Source organism: Xiphophorus hellerii, chromosome 10, assembly GCF_003331165.1.
Source record: "Xiphophorus hellerii strain 12219 chromosome 10, Xiphophorus_hellerii-4.1, whole genome shotgun sequence".
NCBI lineage: Eukaryota > Metazoa > Chordata > Actinopteri > Cyprinodontiformes > Poeciliidae > Xiphophorus > Xiphophorus hellerii.
In genome coordinates, this window is record NC_045681.1 from 23,279,267 (window position 1) to 23,301,082 (window position 21,816).

The 21,816-nt window shown below is 41.0% G+C and overlaps 1 protein-coding gene across 1 annotated transcript; it reads left to right on the plus strand.

Annotated features, from left to right (window-relative positions):
• The first annotated feature begins 131 nt into the window (after positions 1–131).
• On the plus strand, positions 132–21,174 carry tut1 (terminal uridylyl transferase 1, U6 snRNA-specific). The gene is made up of 10 exons (XM_032574683.1): positions 132–358; positions 1,335–1,525; positions 1,630–1,836; positions 2,989–3,103; positions 3,192–3,319; positions 3,406–3,632; positions 3,733–3,842; positions 6,561–6,683; positions 7,607–7,699; positions 19,811–21,174. Exons 1-10 carry the CDS (start codon positions 283–285, stop codon positions 20,872–20,874), a joined length of 2,334 nt encoding a protein of 777 aa, XP_032430574.1. The 5' UTR covers positions 132–282; the 3' UTR covers positions 20,875–21,174.
• Positions 21,175–21,816: the final 642 nt, after the last annotated feature.

Here is a 21,816-nt window from a genome sequence, read left to right on the forward strand (position 1 = left end):
TTGTAATAATACAAATTTAAACCACAGGTTTGAATAGTTCCTATAGTTCATTGTTATATACTGCTACAACCAACAGACTTGAAATCACTTTTGCGTGGTAGGAACCTTGTCAGGAAAACATTGTCACACCCCGAACAGATTTTGCTGGCGGACTGAACACAAACGAAGACCTGGCGCTGGAGGGAGATTTGAGCATGGCGCAGTAAGGGTAGCTGCCCTCAAACTATCCGAGACTGAAGTGTTTAGGTGTTTCCATCAATTTTTAGATAAATACTGGCCGCCATGTCTTCAGACAGCGATATACAAACGACAACCAGAGGGTTCTGCTGCAAACTGTGTAACGTCAACTTACCGAACTGTGAGTAACATAAGCTAACCGGGGCACGCGCCTGTTTGGTTAAAAAGTTCAGCTTCAGGTCTTACGCGTTTTAATTTTATTGGAAATGTATGTATTTATGTGAACAGGCAGTCTAGTGGACAACTATGATGTGGTGGCAGCAGTTCAAAGATAACATTTAAGCCCACGAGTCGAAGCTACGATTGAAATTATCACGTTTTGGTTCAAACAATCAATCAACAATGTCGTTGTTGTGCAGCAGACAATACAATTTACACAGAGGAAGTAAGACAAATTGTGTTGGATCCAAACATATTAATGGAAAGTTGGGTGGAAGGAGAAACTGTTGGAAAAAGGTGCACAAACAATAGGGATAACCAAAACACTGAGAGGAAGTGTACCCAGGACAGAGGCTACAACTGTAACCTTTGTTGTTCTCTCTCTTGTTCTGATTTGTTAGATGTACAGTAAATTGATTTGACACTAAAAAAAATATGTGCAAAATAAATCTGTTTGAAATGTTTGTTTCATCTTGCTGAGTTTTAGCACATTGAAAAATAGTGGTCCCTGCACTGGGCATGGAGGAGGAAGTGTGACCGCCAGGTTCACTACATGGAACTGATTTTTAAAAGTTTTATTATAAAACAAAACATAATGACTATGTAGGAGTTGTAGTTTAGCAAAATATCATCTGGAGCGTTTTGGCTTAAAACCCACCAATGATTTTTAAGATAAACCAGAAAAATTAAGGATTTGTCAGAATTGTTTGTCACGTTTATTTCTTCATGTAACACTAATGAATTAAAAAAGATCTATTTCTACAAAATTGGAAAAATAAAAATGGGATTAAATTGTAGTCCTGTAGTTCACATTACACCAAACAGGTAATACATTTTTACAAGTATCAGACATGTTCTGTTACTCAAACGTAGTTATCTGGTCTGTCTAATAGTTGATTTTTTTCTTCTTTTTTTTTTTTTTTTAAATGACTATCCAGTGCCGAGTGTGGAGCAGCATGTGAAGGGGCGGAAGCATCAGACGCTGAGCGCCGTCCGCTCCACCAGGAAGAGCCACGAGGAGCACAGCGTGTTCGTCAGCGGCATCAAACCACAGGTCTCCTCGACCGACCTGACCGAGTACTTTGAGCAGTTTGGGGCCGTCTCTGACGTCATCGTGGATAAGGACAAGGTCGGTCCGCTTTGGCCGGTCGCAGTGTGCAGCTTTTGTTTTTGTGACTTTTATTAGAACTTCTTCAGAGCGACTGATGAGATGCTGAACTGTTCCTTTGCCAGGGGGTGTATGCCATCGTTCAGTTCAGTGAGACAGAGAGCATCCAGGCGACTCTGGCCTGCGTCGAGCACCGACTCAAAGGCCTGAAGCTGCGGGTTAAACCTCGGGAAAAGAAGGAGTTCAAACTGATTCCCAAGAAGAAGAACGATCCTCAGAGCCTCCAGCAGATCTTTGACCGACTCAAGCCTGAGCTGTGTCAGCTTTCTTCGGTAAGCCTCCACTTCATACCAGACTCGTTTTGCTGGAGCACATACTTCATATGATGTTGATGTCTTGCTTTTCTGTCACAGCTGGAAAATAGCATAATGCTGCCACACCATATTTACTGACACCACACGCTGCATTTCTTTTTTGTAATTAGTCAAGAAGTTTAATTTTATTCTCACTTGATCTCTGCAGCTCCTCCACATCCCTGATTAACGCTCGCCTTGTCTAGCCTGTCGGTTTACCCACCATGTCTTGCTAGGTTAGCAGTAGAGTCGGGCAATGTGGCCGAAAAAAATGATCACGATGCATTTTTCTGTGTTGAACAATTTCAGTCTTTCAAATGAAACAATGCAGTTCCTAGAATGGCAAGTTGAGCGTGGTGGTCACTGCTGGCTAATATGTTAGTTCTGCTAAAGCGCTGCATCAACACAGTATTTATTGAAAGCTAATGCTAAACCGCTAACTTCAATTCAAATTACATCTGCTCTTGAAAGATTACATTTGACATTATAATTTACATGTTCAATAATCCTGTCTGTGTTTTATGTCTTTCTTGTATGCTTCTTGTTTTAAATAAAGTTATGGGGGAAGAAAGAGGAAACGGACCTGCCGCCTAAACATACTTCACCAAATTCAAAATAAGAGCATGAATATAAACGCAGTCGATAACCAAAACCTCAACACCGATCACAAGTTCACAAGACAACCAAGTAAATTATCACTACAGTTTATTTGAAAAAATGAATTCATGGGAAGCTAAGGGCGCTAAATGTTTTCAAAGCTAAGCTAAACATGATCTCTGCCATTACCCACCACTGCAAGCTGAAAGAAATAAAAATAATAATTAGTAATTAAATAGTAAATAATTATATGTTACAAGAAAACAAACAAAAAACTACAGTTGTTTTAAACCAGGAAAACATTGAGCTAATCCTGCGTTAGCTTGTCTCTTCTGTCTGTCCTTCTAAATTAAAGTTGTGTAGTAATGTGATGAAATGTAGAAAATCTCAAGGTGAATAAAATCTGCCAGTGTTCTAACGTTTATCTGACTCCATTGGATTCGAGTCAAAGTCTGGAAGCTGTTTTATGTAGTAAAATTGTGCATGTTTGATTGTTACTGACGTAGCTTTGGTCTACCCTGTGCTTCGTCCCAGGTGGATGCCCAGATGAAGCTGCTGGTGGAGCGACTCCAGCTGGGAGAGAATGAAAAGAAGGCCAGAGTGTTGGTGGTCCAACTCCTGCAGGAGGTCTTTGTTGAATTCTTTCCAGGTGACTGTCTCCTGCATGACCTTAGCATGAGAAATGTTCACTTTTCATGATGTTTAATGTCTATTTTTAACATTCCTGCGGGATACAGACAGTCAGATTTTGCTCTTTGGTTCATCCGTCAACACTTTTGGCATTCACTCGTGCGACTTGGACCTGTTCCTGGACCTGGAAAACACCAAGACGTTCCAAGCACGGGCTAAGACCTCCACAGAGCAGGTCTGATGCTCTCACCCTCACCTCGACCTGTCCAGATGTCGTCCTGAACGGGTCGAGGTGAATCTTTGCTCTCCTCCTCCCTCCAGGCAGGCGAAGGCGTGTCGGACGACGGCCGCTCAGAGGACTCCATCCTGTCCGACATCGATCTGTCCGCGGCGTCTGCAGCCGAGGTCTTGGAGCTCGTGGCCACCATCCTGAAGCGCTGCGTCCCCAGCGTGCACAAAGTCCATGTGGTCAGCACCGCTCGCCTCCCCGTCATCAAGTACCATCACCGCGAGCTCAACCTGCACGGAGACATCACGCTGAACAACAGGTTGGTGAAGAATATGTTGGGGTTTTTTTGTTGTGTTTTGTTTTTTAATCAATGCATTTTTCTGTATGTTTTGCTTTTTCCTCTGGTCTCTGTTGGGCAGACTTGGAGTGAGGAACACCCGCTTCCTGCAGCTGCTGTCGGGGCTGGAGGAGAGGCTGAGGCCTCTGGTGTTCACCCTCCGATACTGGGCCAAGCAGAAGCAGATAGCTGGTAGGATTCCAATTAAATTCCAAAAGACTTTATTGATCCCAGAGGGAAATGAAATGTTGTAACTCATATACATTTAAAAGAGTTACTGTAGATGGGGATGGCATCTTTAGATTTTCCATTTATAAATGTCAAGTATTACATGTTCATTTAGGTTGTTATTCCAGTCTCTGACCAGCAGGTGTCAGTAGAACCACACATTCCTCCCTAACAATTCCTCTAAACTCATTTATCTTTCACTTTATTTCTTATTAATTTATTTTACCGTCTTCTTTTTTTTTTTTTACTTAAGCTTCGGCAAAGAATAAAGAAATCAAAATTACAGCTGCTTTTGTGTTGGGCCAGTAAACCTAAATGAAATCTTATTAAAGCCGTTCTTCACCTGAAGAGCACTAATTACCTTCGCTCTGCGCCAGCTCTCTTTGAACTGGAGGCCGCCGCCGCTGGGCCTTTCATCAGAGTAGTCAGGCGAGCGTGATGACATGTAAAGCTGCAGCTTTGACCCAAAATGGCCGTCTGAAAGCAATCGCTTTGATCAGCGCTGGCAATTTACAAAAAACCCAATAATCATAGGAAATTATCGTGTGTCACAATGAAGTTTTCCCAACATCAAAACCGATTGTTGAACTCCAGTTCTATTAGTTTGATTGGGCTGTTTTATTATTATTATTATTATTATTATTATCATTTATTTATTTATTTTCACATTATGGCTGCAGTTCCAGTCAGATGTATAAATATATTCCTCATAGGCATAAAAACTGTATAAATATGAAAATTTTACTTACTTATTTTAAAGTGTGAAAAGGTAAAGCGACATCAGACTTCAATTTCTTTAATGCACAATATTTTTGCTTAAGCAGTTTTAATATGTGATGCATTTTCTCTAATCAGCGCACGGTCAGAAATATACATACAGCCTCAAATATAAACACTGAAGATGCAGCGATAAATCTACTGAGTTCCTTAATTTTGGGTGATATCAGTTGGTCAGTACTGGCAAATGAACAAAAAAAAATCAGTCAAAATAGGAATCAGCTGGTCAGGCTTTTTAAAGATCGGTTTGAAAACTGCAATCGGTGCAGCTCTAATAAATGCTGCACCGAGTTGCACCTGGTCCTCGCCCCTTCCTGCAGCCACAAGGTTCTGGAATAATCCTGGCTCCATACTTGACCGTTCTCATCAGCAGAACCAGTTCAGTTTATTTCAACTTGTTTCATCTTTTCAACATAGTTTGTAAAGTTTCAGCTGACTTCATGTCTCGGCCATTCCAGATTAACATTAGTCTGCTTTATTCACTCCAAGACTAGTTCCAGACTGTGTTTAGACTAGTTCCAGGGTGTGTTTAGACTACAGTAGTTCCAGACTGTGTTTAGACTAGTTCCAGGGTGTGTTTAGACTAGTTCCAGGGTGTGTTTAGACTAGTTCCAGGGTGTGTTTAGACTAGTTCCAGGGTGTGTTTAGACTAGTTCCAGAGTGTGTTTAGACTAGTTACAGGGTGTGTTTAGACTAGTTCCAGGGTGTGTTTAGACTACAGTAGTTCCAGACTGTGTTTAGACTAGTTCCAGGGTGTGTTTAGACTAGTTCCAGGGTGTGTTTAGACTAGTTCCAGGGTGTGTTTAGACTAGTTCCAGGGTGTGTTTAGACTAGTTCCAGGGTGTGTTTAGACTAGTTCCACGGTGTGTTTAGACTAGTTCCAGAGTGTGTTTAGACTAGTTACAGGGTGTGTTTAGACTAGTTCCAGGGTGTGTTTAGACTAGTTCCAGAGTGTGTTTAGACTAGTTCCAGAGTGTGTTTAGACTAGTTCCAGGGTGTGTTTAGACTAGTTCCAGGGTGTGTTTAGACTAGTTCCAGGGTGTGTTTAGACTAGTTCCAGAGTGTGTTTAGACTAGTTCCAGGGTGTGTTTAGACTAGTTCCAGGGTGTGTTTAGACTAGTTCCAGAGTGTGTTTAGACTAGTTCCAGGGTGTGTTTAGACTAGTTCCAGGGTGTTTAGGATCATCTTCCTGTTGGATTTCCAAGTGTTCTTCCTTCTGAGGGAATTTGGTTAGCATATTCTAGAACAACCCAGGAAAAACCAAGACTTAAACCAATCAAAGCTATGAACATGCATTGATCACCTTCACTGTCCACAGTGGCATAATTAAAATGTATATATTTCAGCTTCAGTTTCTTTATAAGCTTCATTGTGCAGCTTAATAAAAGTGATATGAGAGAAAAAAATGTGAATAAATAGAGAGAGTTGATGAAGCTCATCATCAGTTCAGAGATTTGAACCCATAAAGCAGCTGGCTGCTCACTCACACGGCTTTTATTGGTTTACGCACAGCATGCTGGGTAAAAACGGCTGGATGTTGCTTATAGGGAGACGCTGCGCTGTGAGTCATCTCATATTGCAGTGGCTGCAGCAGGTTCAGTCAGATCCATGATGTTGAGAGGAAAAAAAACCCCAGCATATCTTACAGTGTCCTCACTTCCACAGAACATAATATCCTGATGTTTAGAACAGATTGAGCAGTCTTGGCTTAATTACTGCTCTGTGTTGTTGTTTCATCAAATGGCCTTTTTTTTTTAGTTTGTTTTTTCCAATTAACGATTAATCGATTACTAAATTAGCTGAAGATTATTTTGCTAATCGATTGCCCGTGACATTTTGGTGTCAGCTCTGATCTGATGGTATAAAGTGTCTGGTTGTTTCCTGATAGCAGTTTGTCGCCTGCAGGTAACCCCAGCGGCGCTGGCCCGCTCCTCAACAACTACGCCCTGACGCTGCTGGTCGTCTTCTTCCTGCAGAACTGCCGGCCGCCGGTGCTGCCCACAGTGGACCAGCTCAGAGACATGGCCTGTAGGTGCTGCCTCGGTTCACCGATACCGGGTCTGCATGTGCAGAAGGCTCAGAGTGCTCTTATTTTATTAAAGGGAGAAGAAACACTGATTAACATGAGAACATTAGTCGGTCGTAAAACCACGTCGGCTGTTTCATTTTGTCAAAATGAAAACATTAAAACACATGATTCATGAGAAATACAAGATCAGACTCTCAACTGCACAATCATGTAAATCATTTGCTGCTGTGAAATTCATTCTGCCCATTAAGAGAAGAGAGGCTTGTTACCCAGGCGGTACATGTTCTAAACCCAGAGCATCAGTCAGAGCTGAGGGAGACCTGGTGACTCTGGAGGAGCTGCACAGAGCCGTAGCTCTGCTGGGAGAATCAGGGGACGACACATTTCTTTCACTTCCGATACCGATACACATATCTGAGATCCAGCATCGTCTGATCCGATACAGAAGACCAGCGCTGAATTGACTTGAAACGCTTAATTTCAAACAGAGACATAAATGTACTGAAATAAAAATGGATTTGATAACACTGCACCAGAACGGCACACAGAAAGACACTTAAATACGTACACATAAAAACCGTTTAGTGTTACATAAGCATTGAATCCAATGTCTCTTCTTGATCTTAATGAATGAATTTTAATGTAAGATATAAATCCAGCTCTAACCTGTTCAATCTTTTCACCTTCATGTTGAAACCACCATTGATCAGATATGGTTTTCCACCATAACCACGTTTGTTCCTTTAGAAAGTTTTTTGGAACACCGTTCAGCTGCCGTCTCTAATTTGAACTCCAATCTGAGGTTGCCTCAGGATCTGAGCTGACTTCTGTCTCCAGCTTTGAAATGAATTACTTTCTAATGTAGAAATAGCAAAAAAAATATTAGGAACCTTACTCTTGTTCATATCTGCATGTTTTGCAGGTGAGGAGGAGGAGTGTGTGATTGATGGCTGGAACTGCACCTTCCCCAGTCAGCCCATCGCAGTGCAGCCCAGCCAGAACACTCAGGACCTGTGTGAGTCCTCATGAACCAAACACAATTCATTTCCTTCTTCAAATATTTACTGCTGTTTTTGTCTTCACACCAAGGCTTACAGGGAGTTAAGAGACAGTTGATTGTTTTTTCCACTAATAAAACTGGGTAAAAAAAAAAAAACTACATCTGAAAATGGAAAGAGAACACACCACACTTTTCAGATTTTTGGTTAGAGAACTGAGAGCCAGTAATAATTTTTCTTCCACTTCCCAGTGAGGTTTTAGTTTTGTGGTGGAGTTTGCCAGATCAATCCAAAACTACACCGTGTTCCAAATTATTATGCAAATTGGATTTAAGTGCCATAAAGATTACATTTTTTGTTGTGCTATTAAATTTCTAGATGGTATTGTGTGTCAGGGCTCTTTGAATCACTATAATTAATTTCAGAGAGCTGGTTGATTAGTTTGTCTGGTGAGCTCAATTAAAGGAAATCTACTTAAGAAGGATGTTCCACATTATTAAGCAGGCCACAGGTTTCAATCAATATGGGAAAGAGAAAGGATCTCTGCTGACGAATATCATCAGATAGTGTGGTGCCATATGACAAGGTATGAAAACATTGGATATTTAATGAAAACTGAAGCGTTATCATCGTACTGTGAAGAGATTTGTGGCTGTCAGGTTTAAACACCTATTGAGACAGATTAAACAAACACAAGAAAGACAAGAGAGTTAGATTCTTTTGTACTCGCAAGGAGAACAGCCAGAGATGTTCAGTCACACATCTCTTCCGTTCTGAAAACATATGTGTCCGTTCTCCCTTTTTATTGCTGTTAGGATCCCTGTTACAGAGAGCGTCTCAAAGGGCTGGGGAAAACACTTCAGTCACATAATTGCAACGCAAATGCTAGTCACTAACAAAATACATGGTATCTACACACTAGATCATTCTGTTCTAGACACAGGATAACACAGAGCAAGTTGTACGTCTTCATGGCGACAGTTTTGTAGCTATCTAACAGGTCAAGGATGCAGAGGTTTCTGCTGAGCGATAACCATGTTGAAAACAGTTTCTCTGCTCTTCTTCAGAGAGGCCTTCTGAGAAAGGAATCAAAGTAATTTAACAACACAGAAACTTTCTTTATGCTAAGATGAAACAAATAAAGGCATATAAGACAAGAACATTATAAAGGCACATGAAACAACAAATATTTGATAATAATAAAGACAATTTACCTAACATTTCCCCCCTGTTTATCATATATTTGTTCCAATTCTCATAGCCCTCAGAAACAGCCACTTCAAACGATTTCCAGCCAGGAGTTCATTTTTAGGAGCACAAATATGCTTACACTCAGGAAACATACTCAGTCCAAAGGTTAGGATCTGGATACAGGTCAGGAGAATCCTCATCAGAGTATTCTTTGTCAGTGTCAGGATCTTTGACTAACAAAGGATACATCTGTGCCATTTCATGGGTGAAATTGCTGTGGTAATGAGACGGTTAAACAAGGAATGCAGGCAAGGAATACAACAACATCCACACAAGGTTAGAATGGCAGCAAAGACTGCAATTGATACTAAGACAGAGGACACAAGGGTTCGGTACTTTCCAAAAACATCCATCCATGCATCCTACATGGAAGTATTCACTCCAGAGAGTTCTTTCATTTTGCCATTAAAGGTACGGAGACCCGAAATGGCCTTCGTCAGGCTCCCATCAGCTGCTGTGTTGTTTGACATAAATGTGCAGCACCTTTCTCCAAAGATGGCACACACTCCCCCTTTTTCAGCTAGCAGCATGTCAAGAGCTATGCGGTTTTGGAAAGCCATCAGTGAGGTAGTGGCCAGCTGCTCATGAACCGCCTTGAAACCAGCCTGTGTCCAGTTGCCCAGTTTTTGTACGTTGTAATGGATGTAATTAATTCTGTCTGCGTTTTTGTTTACTGCACCACCACCAACATCTGCACGAGAAACAGGGTTAAAGTCATTGTTTACAGTGATTACAGTAGTACACATGGTGTCTGAAAGATTTCCCAATCTTTTCCCAGACCCTGTTATATTTACACATGAGAAGTTACTCGGAGCTATCCTTTTGAAAAAAAAAAAAAGGTTTCTTTTCATCTGCTGCAGTAAGGGGAAATATTGAATCATAAATCACACAGGTGCTATTAGGATTAGTTTTAGTCATTACTTCTAATAGACATTGTTTTGTGATGGTTGCTGGAGTCACACGAAGTAGAGGCCTTGGTTCCATACAGACTACACAATACACAGTCGTTCCCTGATGAAAACACAACATAAAAACAAAACAACATATTTATTCGCCATTTCATTAAATGTGCAAGCTTGTTCAGCTCCTAAAGACACTACAGGGTTGTGGACAATCTTCGCCAGTTTTGAGACGACTAAACTATTTGGTTCAGCCCCCTGTGTACGCTGGACTTTGCCCTGTAGGTCGGTGAGCGTCCCAAGCTGTTTTTTCTACTTTTGAAATGAAATGACCTTTTTACAGTGTGTCAAATGCACCCAAGTTGACCTTTCTGCTATTTTTAAAGCGGTGGGGTGTAGTCAGCAACACCTGACTACAAAAAGTTTTTTAAATTTTTTTTTTTTTTTTTTTTTATTTTTTGCTAAGATTATGAACATGTTAGCATAAAAGTGCATCGAACCTAAACTATCAAAATGTTATTTAAGAAATTTAATGGAAAAGTGAAACTCCTAAGATTTAAAACAGTAAAAGTGTTTATTTCTGGCAATTTTGATGATTCTTTACAGCTGCTAAAGACCCAAATTTTAGCTTCTCAGAAAATTAAAATATTAAAGACCAAAGAAAAAGGATTTTGAATAGAAATTTACCACAGCAAAATAATCTGGCTCTTCATTGAGAGCTGTATGCAAGCATATTACAGAAAGGTGAGTGGAAGGAAAACTGTTGATTTAATGTTCCAATAGAATTTGGCACACTGTCTAAAGTACCAAAACCTTGTTTAAAGACCATTTTATCTCAGTATGTTTAGTAAGTAAACTTTCCAGATTTATTGTCAAGAGGATGATGAAAGTATGTCTGGGAGACCCAAATAGCCAATCAAGATCGAGTGCATAAACTGGACAGTACCTGGGCATTTTTGGTTGGCCAGTAGTATAAATTCCTTTGTTTTTTATTGGTCTTGTAGTCTATTGCAAACACAAAATTAGTATCTGAGAAAGTACATTTTGAGTTTTCCTTTCCCATCACTCAGCTACAATTATTAAACAATTTGTCTCTATAAAAAATTTAAAATACATTCTAATTTACTGAGATGTATCTTTATTGTGACCCAATTAATCAATTCTCTGATGGATTTTAAATGATTAATTCTGTCAATTAACCTTTAGCATGTTTTCTTGAACCAAAAGGTCAGAACTTAAGGAGAACAACAAATCAGTATCAACAAAGAAAAACCTCGTCGAGTATTTCTGTGATTAAATTTTAAACAACCCAACCCCTCTGACAACATAACAAGTCTGAATATGGCCATTTCATGAATACACACATAATTAGGGCCTTTATAAGTAGGCACTAAAATGTATCAAGTAAATAGTGATGGTCAGTGTTTCTCACACTACCATATTGTGAGGTTGTTGTGCCTTCATTCCACGGCAGTGCTTCACTTATCGCTACATATGCTTCATAAATAACCCTTAAAAATTCTTGTAATGAGTTTGTAGCCCTTCATATCTGCGAAACATCAAGAAATGAGAAAAACAAAAACAATATGCAACAAAACTACAGATAAATGCACAGATGGACTAAGTACATGATCACAACTCAAAAGGCAGAGGAAAGCACTTTAAACTTTAGTTTTAGCTTAGAAAAGAGCATACAAACGTTTTGACTGTTCGTATACTTTTTTTTTTTTTTTCTCCGAAGAGTTTTTGCGGCGCTAGTGGCTCGTATTTTTTTCCGACAGTAGGCAGACAGGAAGGAGGGTGAGGAGAGGGGGGAAGACATGCGGCAAAGGTCGTCGGAACCAGGAGTCGAACCCGCGACGTCCGCGTCGAGGACTAAGGCCTCCAAACGTGGGGCGTGCTAATCCTCTGCGCCACCACAGCACACCCCGACTGTTCGTATACTTGATTGTTTCTGAGATAAGTTAGGAAACTGTCTAAAAACACAAAGAAAACCTCAAAAAGCCATTTCTAGTAGTCATTTGTAAACATTCATATAAAGTCCTTCTCCCATCCTACAAACAAGCTTTAGCTGAGCTGAACCAGGTGTTTATGTACATATGTGGGAACATCTGCGATAGCTGGTAGGTGCAGCCTAAAATACCTTAAACAATAATCATTACATCAGGATGAGACAAAATGGAAACAAAAAACAAAAACTAAACAATTATATAACAGAAACACTTCAAGTTGAAGCCCGAGGGTGGAAAACAGGACTTATTCAAGATCTACAAACATGATTCCAGGAACTGGTTAAAATAAGATCTGATTTTACAAACAGATCTTACAGATTTTGCATACAGTTATCTGTATGGATAACTGCTAAAATTAATTTTTTTTTGCTGACAATATACTGGATGAGCCTGGGGGAGAGGTAACAATGTTGCAGGATTTAAAACAGTTCGTCTTTCAATAGTTAGATGGGGTTGAGATAACTGCTAAAATTATTTTTTTTTTGCTGACAATATACTGGATGAGCCTGGGGGAGAGGTAACAATGTTGCAGGATTTAAAACAGTGCATCTTTCAATAGTTAGATGGGGTTGAGGTAAGAGAGTGAACATACATGAGAGATGCCTGGCAGGTGATAAGAATGTCATATTTGTCTGCAATAGTAGTGCTGAGACCGCATGTGGTACTTTTAATGTTAATGGATGGAACAGAACTATAGGAGCACTAACTTCTACTGCCATAGAATGACAGCTCTCACACAGCGAGGCAAGGCGCACGCCACACTATCTAGTTTAGAAGAGAAATATGCTATTGGTCTCATTTTATCACCATGTTGAACCAGTACAGAAGTCATAAAATAACCTTTACAATCTACCATCTGAACAAAAAGTTTTTTGTTTTTTTTTAGTTTGGTGGAGCCAGTGCAGTACTTGATACGAGGGCCTGCTTTTTTCTACAAAGGGCCTCTTCTGCTTCATCTATTCAAACCAGAGGGGAGGACATTTTTAAGATCTTCTTCATACATTAATTTTTTTTAATATATATATAAGTTTCAATAATGTCCAATTCCCCCCTCAAACATTTCAAAAATAGAGATTCCAGTGTATTAAATCCAGTAAGCAACGCCGAGTTTCTAAGTTAGAGTTTCACTATCACACATTCCTTTGTATCGCATTTGCATAATAGTTTGGTTGTTTACATCTACCACTTTCATTTATTCTAATGCTGCTACTGTTAGTTATTTGATCGATTAACCTAGTACCTCTAAAGAATTGCTACCTATTATTGTCGTCAAATTTCTCAAGGTAAAACACTTCTATTTTAACTCCTGCCAAATGGCCATAGTTGGTTCTTCTTACTTTCTCAATGAAAATGAACCATTCCAAAATTAAATCAAGTTCTCAAATTCCTTAATTTCCCTCAATTTTATTAATTTAATTATTAATCAATTAATCCCAGATTAAAGATTTCTAGACTCCATTCTAGAAAACACATTACTTTTATTAATTTTTAATCAATTCAGAGTAACTAGTTACATTTACTAGGATGGCTCAAAGTATCAAATTTCACTGAACTTTGCATTTTAAATTCACTATATTTACAAATATCAAATGGTTAATAATTTGATTAGTTACTCAGTTCCTATATACAGTTTGTTTGCTATTTTTATTTTTACATTTTCTTTTCTGTTCTAATCACACATATTCATATTATGTAATCACAAATCAACAATAACACAACAAACAAAGCATGAAGCATTTAGTCTAGTCGTGGTCAGTCTTAAATTGTCAGTCTATTCACATAATTTTTCTTTTTGCTCAAATTGTTCATCAAATTTTACTGAAGCTACAAGAATTTTCCAAATGTTTTAGCATTTTTTTAATGTTTTAACATTTTAAACTTTAATCTCCAAGATCTTATATTAATTAACATGTGCACTTTCTAAAAGGATATCTCTCAAGCTCATGTTAGGACCTAATAGTTAATAATTTCCTGCTGCAGAAACTTGTCACCAATTTCAATAACATGTAGATTCACTTCTTTTTCTCAGAATGAAACTGTAATTTAAATATTCAATTGAAATGCAGCAAATACTTTAATGATCCACAAAACACTACTGTTTAACTCTATAATTATCAACACTTAGAGATTTTAAAACAAATTTCTTCAATCAGAAAAACCCTTAAGTTTCAGCTTATTTGCAAAACTTAATAGTTCAAAGACCTCTTTCCTTCTGTCTATTTTGTTTTCAGGATTATTTTTATTTCGTCAAAGATCCTTGCCCTTATTCTTAAAAGAAAAGTTTCAAAACAAACAGAATAATTTATTTTCAGCATGATTGAAACCTTCAAGATTACCCCATTTACCCAAAACATTTCACCTTACAGTTTTAAAGCTCATTATCCTTGGTGCTGTAGAACATCAAATGTTTGTCTTTAATCTGTTCCACACATATTTTTTTTTTGGATTTCTTTTCCCCATCTTCCCGTTATAGTGCTAATTCTGACCAAAAATCTACATTGTCATACCCTTCTTTGCACATTTTCTTTGGATTTGACTTTGTTTTTTTTTTTGTTTTTTTTAGACGGCCGTCAAAGTTATAGTTTGTTATCCATTTATCTAAATGTTTTATTTTACCCAGATCCTGTTTTTCGACATATTTCCAGTCATTTGATCTTAAACTGTCTGTTGGCTTATTTTTTACTGATCCCTTTCCCCATTTTTTATGAAATTTGGCCCAGTTTGTCGACGCCTAGGGAGTCCTAAAAACTGGGGTTCTGTTCAGTAGGCCAGCAATTGAAACAACCTGTTGAGGTAACCCACGCTTCAACTCTTTTGAGTGGGGGTTCTTACCTCTGCATCCCCAAGAGGTTTGCTGGTTACAATCCTACTGTTTTCTATGAGGTAAAATACCAAGTGGTATTTATACCTCCAATCACTCGCACAATCACACACTTTTTTTGTTTTTTATTTTTTGTCGCGGAATTTAAGCGCCTGTTCTCGCAGGACTCCGCCGTCCTTTTTGCAACGGGTATTCGTCGGGCCCCATCTCCCAGAACAGGAAGGCACCAGGCTCTGTCCACCTAACCACGGAATTTTGCGCGAGGACTCCGCCGTCCTCCACGGATTTCGTGCAATATTTTTACCTGTTAGAGTCTAGAATTGACAGGGTTTTCTGTGCGCGCAATGACCCTCAGTCACTCGCCACTTTTAAACAAGAATCACTCACCTCACCCCCGTTGTCTTTCCCTGGAGCACCGTCAACCGTCAGATCCCAGCAGGCAGGTCGAGCGCCAGCCCTTGAACAGGATCTGATAAGTTTCCACTTGGAAACTTGCCGTGCGCACGGTCTGCACTGGGGTCCACCATGCCTGCAGGAATCCTTCCGGTATATTGGCATCCAGCTCTCCAAGGACCAAGTAACAACTCAAAGACAAAAAGAACTCATAATAGATTACAGGAGGAATAAAACGGACATTACACCACTAACCATTGGGGGAAAATGTGTGGAGAGGGTAGCTGATTTCCGTTTCCTGGGGGTCCACATTGAGCAGGGCCTCACATGGAACATGAACACCTTCGAGCTGATAAAAAAGGCCCAGCAAAGACTGTACTTCCTGAGGGTTCTCAGGAGGAACAGCATCAAGGAGAAGCTGCTGGTGTCCTTCTACAAGTGCTCCATAGAGAGCATACTGACCTACTGTATCTGCGTATGGTTTAACAGCAGCACTACGGCTCAAAGGAAAGCTCTCCAAAGGGTTGTGAATACAGCCCAAAAAATCATTGGCTGCCCTCTCCCCTCACTGGAGGACCTGCACAGCGACCGCTGTCTAAGAAAAGCACAACACATCACAAAGGACACTTCTCACCCCGGACATTCTCTGTTCACACTGCTGCCTTCAGGCAGAAGATACAGAGCAATCAGAACAAGAACCAACCGTCTCAGAGACAGTTTTTACCCGATAGCAATAACAAAACTAAATGCAATCAAAAACAACCATTAATCATCATGAATGATGTATGTGAGAATGTGGCTGTTCTTATTTATTAGTTTTTTTTGTTTTGTTTTGTTTCCAGTTATTTGTTAATTCTTACATTGTGTGTGAATTGTGAGACAGTTATTTTTTGTTTTTAAGCATATGCACTGACTGATGGCACCTTTTAAATTTCATTGTCCTTGTGACAATGACAATAAAGATTTATCTCTATCTCTAAGTAAATGTCAGGTTTAAACACCTATTGAGACAGATTAAACAAACACAAGAAAGACAAGAGAGTTAGATTCTTTTGTACTCGCAAGGAGAACAGTCAGAGATGTTCAGTCACACATCTCTTCCGTTCTGAAAACATATGTGTCCGTTCTCCCTTTTTATTGCTGTTAGGATCCCTGTTACAGAGAGCGTCTCAAAGGGCTGGGGAAAAGATAAGACTTATTTGTCATTGTCATCAACAGATTACAACGAGATTGAGATTTGCTCGACTCGAGTTAAGATGCAGGTTATGTGTATATACATAATATACAAAGATAAAGAAATAAATAGTACAAAATGAGAAATAAATAGACATCAGAAGATTGTTGCAGCGCCTGGAGGTGTCGCAACAGAATTTACATTTTTAACAAAGTGGTGTCAAGAGCAGAAGTTCTTATGCCTTTGAATTTAGTGCCATGATTGTCATCAGGTAAAAACTGTTTTTTAGGCGATTTGTCTTGGTTTTTATTGCTCTGTATCTCTTGCCTGATGGCAGCAGCTGGAAGAGACCATGGCCAGGGTGTGAAGAGTCATTTAAAATGTCCAAAACTTTCTTGTGGAGCCTGGAAGTGTAAATCTGTTCCATAGTGGGGAGGGGGCAGCCTATGGTTCTCTCTGCTGCCCTAACAACCCTCTGGAGCGCCTTCTTGTCCGCAGATGTGCTGCTGCCGTACCAGACACACAGACTGTACGTGAGCACACTCTCTATGGAGCAGTGATAGAAGGCCTGCAGCAGGTCTGAGGGGAGACGGTTCTTCTTGAGTATTCTCAGAAAGTACAGTCTCTGCTGTGCCTTCTTCAACAGATCCTTGGTGTTGGTGCTCCAGGTTAGCTTGTCCTCCAACTCCATGCCCAGAAACCTGAACACTGGGACCCTCTCCACACAGGTCCCACTGATGGTGAGAGGCTGAATGTCCGTTTTGTTCTTCCTGAAGTCGATCACCAGCTCCTTTGTTTTGGAGGTGTTGAGGAGCAGGTTATTGACTTTGCACCACTCTGACAGCCGCTTCACCTCATCCCTGTACTCCAGCTCCCCCTTCCCGCCTGAGATGAGACCAACAACAGTCGTGTCATCTGCAAACTTTATGATCTTGTTGCTGAGGTGGTTGGCGACACAGTCATGAATGTAGAGGGTGTAGAGAAGTGGGCTGAGCACGCAACCCTGTGGCGATCCGGTGTTCTATCTCAGAGCAGTGGAGGTGTGGGGGCCCAGTCTGACCCTCTGGGAGCGACCTGTTAGGAAGTCCAGGATCCAACTGCAGGTGGCTGATGGGAGCCCAAGGTTTGCTAGCTTGGACACCAGACGTTGGGGAAGTATGGTATTAAATGCTGAGCTGAAGTCCACTTCAATCACATAATTGCAACGCAAATGCTAGTCACTAACAAAACACATGGTATCTACACACTAGATCATTCTGTTCTAGACACAGGATAACAGAGAGCAAGTTGTACGTCTTCATGGCAACAGTTTTGTAGCTATCTAACAGGTCAAGGATGCAGAGGTTTCTGCTGAGCGATAACCCTGTTGAAAACAGTTTCTCTGCTCTTCCTCAGAGAGGCCTTCTGAGAAAGGAATCAAAGTAATTCAACAACACAGAAACTTTCTTCATGCTAAGATGAAACAAATAAAGGCATATAAGACAAGAACATTATAAAGGCACATGAAACAACAAATATTTGATAATAATAAATACAATTTACCTAACAGTGGCTGATTCAGAACAAAGATGGGTTTGTACAGATAAAGGCAAAATGAGGAAGGTTTCTGTTAGACAAATTCATCGGATTAAGAGAGCAGCTGTTAAAATGCCCTTACAAAGCAGCAAACAGTTATTTGAAGCTGCTGGAGCCTTTGGAACCTCAAGGTGGAGGATCCTCCAGAGGCTTGAGGTGCATGTTGGCCCCCTAACCAGAGCTCACAAGCAGAAACGGTCGCAGTGGACCCAGCCGTACATGAAGATTCATTTTCAAACAGACTTGTTCACTGATGACTGCTGTGCAACCCTGGATGGTCCAGATGGACGCAGTAGTCGATTGGTGGTGGATGGCCACCACATCCCAACACGGCTGTGACGTCAGCAAGGAGGTGGTGGAGTCATGCTGTGGGCTGAAATCATGGGTAGAGAATCATTGGTCGGCCCCTTCAGAGTCCATTAAGGTCTGAAAATGACCTCAGCAAAGAATATGGACTTTCTGACAAATCACTTTCTTTCATGGTTCAAAAAGAAGATCCGTACCTTCCATAGCAAAATCATCTTCATTCATGTCAATGAATGCTGCAAGGAATTACCACTGTGTCATTGGCTGCTATGGGCATAAAAAGGGAGAAACTCATGGTGTGGTCACCATCCTCCTCTGACCTCTGCAAGAGGAAACCTTGCAGAGGAAACCTCAAGCAAGGTTTCCTCTGCTTGAGGAAACCTTTAGAGTTTCCTCAAGCAGAAGATCTGAGGATGGAATGCAGTTCATATCAAAACAGCAGCGCTGGGAAGGTTTTCTGACATCCTGCAAAGAAATTCAAGCAGAAACTTTCCACAAACTCACAAGTTCATTGGATGCAAGAATTGTGCTGTGATATCAAAGAAGGGGTCCAATGTTAACATGTAACTCAGTATGTTAAGATGTTTTTGATTGAAACAGCTTTTGATTTTAGTACATGTGACCACTTAATGCTGCACATTCAAAGAATGACCGTTTGCAGTTCTTTATAATCCATAAAATGTTTAGAAAATCTGCTCTGCATAATAATTTGGAACATTTTGCATTTTGAGTTTTTTATTTTTGAAAAAAATACTGTTGTCATGGGAAGCTTTGGTCAGTAAAATTTGATTTATACTGTAATAGTTCATGACTTGAAAATTATACTTACAATCATTTGCATTGACCATTTAGGAAAATATGAGAAAATATCACTTGCATAATAATTTGGAACACGGTGTATTGACACCAAGCTGGTACGAGTTTCAGATCAATATTATAAAATCAATACTATGGTTTCAGATTCCATCTTGAAATTTTGTTTTATTTTTATATCTTGGTTTCTCAATTTTTCTCCATTTTGTTTTGATTTGCTCTCAAATGATAATTTTTTTGGTTCTTTGCATTTTTTTTTTTTACCTCTCCAGGGGGTCTTTTTGTGGGCTCTAGTGTCCCTTATATCACAGTAGGCTGACAGGAAACGGGGAAGGAGAGGGGGGAATACATGCGGCAAATGTCGTCGGGTCCGGGAGTCGAACCCGCGACTGCCGCGTCGAGGACTCAAGGCCTCCAAATACGGGTCGCGCTAACCACTACGCCACCACGGCACGCCCAGATTTGTATGCATTTTTAAATAAATAATTTTAATATGTTGTTAAAGCATTGTGAAGACACATAAACTTCATACAAATTCTGTCTGAGGTTTGAACACAATAATTCAAAGGAAAAAAATACCTAAAAGTCAGAAGTTGTCAATTTGGATGAATCAGTTGAGGTTCGGATGGAACAAGCTTTGTCTTCTTCACATTGGATATTGAAGGTTTTTTTTTTTGTTTGATTAATATTATCAAACAAAAATGATACATATTTTCTTCTCATTTATTTTATTTTTTCCTCTGACATTTTACTTGTTCAAAATGTCAACAAGTAAAATGTTGTTTTACTTGTTGCTTCCCTGAGAAATCACTTCCTCAGGGAAGTGAAATCAGGGTTTCACTTCCTCTCGTTACTCTTGGATGTTTGACTTGTCCTCCTCCCAGGTTCTCTGCTCGCCGGCTTCTTCTCCTTCTACGCACAGTTTGATTTTCCCAGCAGCGTCATTTCCCTCAGGCAGGGCAGCGCGCTTCCAATCACCGACTTCCTGTCGCAGACTAAAGACGGCGAAGCACCGCCGGAGGGGCCGCCCTCCGAGCCTAAGCTGGGCCCCCTGAACCTGTTGGACCCCTTCGAGCTCTCCCACAACGTGGCGGGGAACGTGAACGAGCGCTCGCTGCGCAGCTTCCAGAAGGCGTGCCAGGAGGCCGACAAGTTCTGCCACAGCCTGCGCTACCAGAACAAGAGCGCCAAGGGCAAGTCGTGGGGCCTGGCCCGCCTGCTGGCCCCGCTAGGCCACGCCCAGCAGGCCCACCCGGAGCGGCTCGTCATCACCGTCCCCTTCAGGTCCGCTGCCCTCCCAGAGGGGCTCCGCGGGGAGCTGCACTCGGCAGGAGACGGTTTCAGGCTGCTGTGGTCCAGGAAGGTCTGCTCCGCCGTGGAGGTGGTTCTGAAGACCGTCCTCAGGTGTGAGCTGGAGGCTTCCACTGCATCCGGGGCGGAGGAGATGGAGACCACGCTTGACGACAGCACCCAGAGCGTGGAGTCTCACAGCGACGGCAGCCCTCAGCGTGTGGGCGCCAAGAGGCCTCTGTCGTCCGGCAGCGACGAGTCAGCGACGCCTCCTGGCAAAAGGCCGAGATTGGCGAGAACGGCGAAGGACGACTTCCCGCCCTGGGTCTGTGTCCAGAAACACGCGGTGTGGGTGGGCAGGCGGAAGGTGAGACGGGAGCTGGTGAAAGGTCCGGACAGCAGACCTGAGGGCAGCTGCCTGGAGCTGGAGTCCCAGGTCACAGCGTCCATCGCCGACAAAGAGCCGGAGCTAAAGGACCCCCTGGAGTTCAAGGTCTGCCCCCAGACGGTGGGTGGGACGGAAAACACCAGGCTGCTGCTGAATGTGGAGCCAGGAAGTGACAAGGCGGGGGTTTTTCATGACTTCTTTCACTTCCTGGAAGTGTTTGTTCCCAAGATGGTGGAGACGGTGCTGGAGAGCGGAGCGGGCAGCGCTTAGCGCCAGACCCGCTTCACATCCTTCACCAATGACGACACAAAACAAACTCTGGAGGGAATAGGGAGGAGATCTACTAGTGGTTAATATTCAACTGCTCATTTCTTACTGTATAAATGTCAAGTTAGTGTTTTGTTTTATGCCGTTTGTCCTCTGAGTTGATCAGAACTTCCTCTGATGGTTGAGCCTCTTTTAAAGTTTGAGACTTGGCATTGCTCTTGGTTTGATCTACTTTCTATGGATCCTTCCAAATTATGAAAACGGCTCATATGAAAATAAATAAATACAATTCTCATTCTGAAACTGCTGTGCATTTTATTCACTCAAACATCATGTTGAAGCCAATATTTGAACTTTCTCTTTGAGTCTAAATCCTTTGTGTTTCCTTGTTGGCTGATTTGTTCTGGTCCCACTAAGACAGATGAGGGTAATCACTCAGATAGTCAGTGTGTTTTATTGCAGCAGACCAGACTGGAGCTGAGTGATGCGCACAGCTCCCCTCGGCTTATTAACACTATTCATCTCACTTTTTAAAGGGCCGTACGCCCAGCCAGCAGGTTGGAGCTGCAGGTGGAGATTTGACACCTGTGGCTGTTCTGTAAATGATGCAAGAACTGCTGGATGGTTTAAGAACTGCATGTTTGTTATATGCCTGGTGTAATGGAGGAAAATACGCCAGATCAAAAATTTAGAGCTAAAGTAGACATTGTAGGTGTCTTAAAGCTAGAAAAAGCCAAAACATTTTTAAAAATCAAACAAAAAATTATTTTTAAAAATGTTGAGTTTTGCTGTATGATATTGGAACCTTCCTAAAATTATGGTCCAACTCATTTTTTTCCACCTAAAGCATCTTTTGGCAAAAAAAGATTTTTAGATTTACCCACAATGCAATAGCTCTGTGAAAAACTCTTGTTTTTTTCTCAGTAAACGGCGCCCGGTATCTTT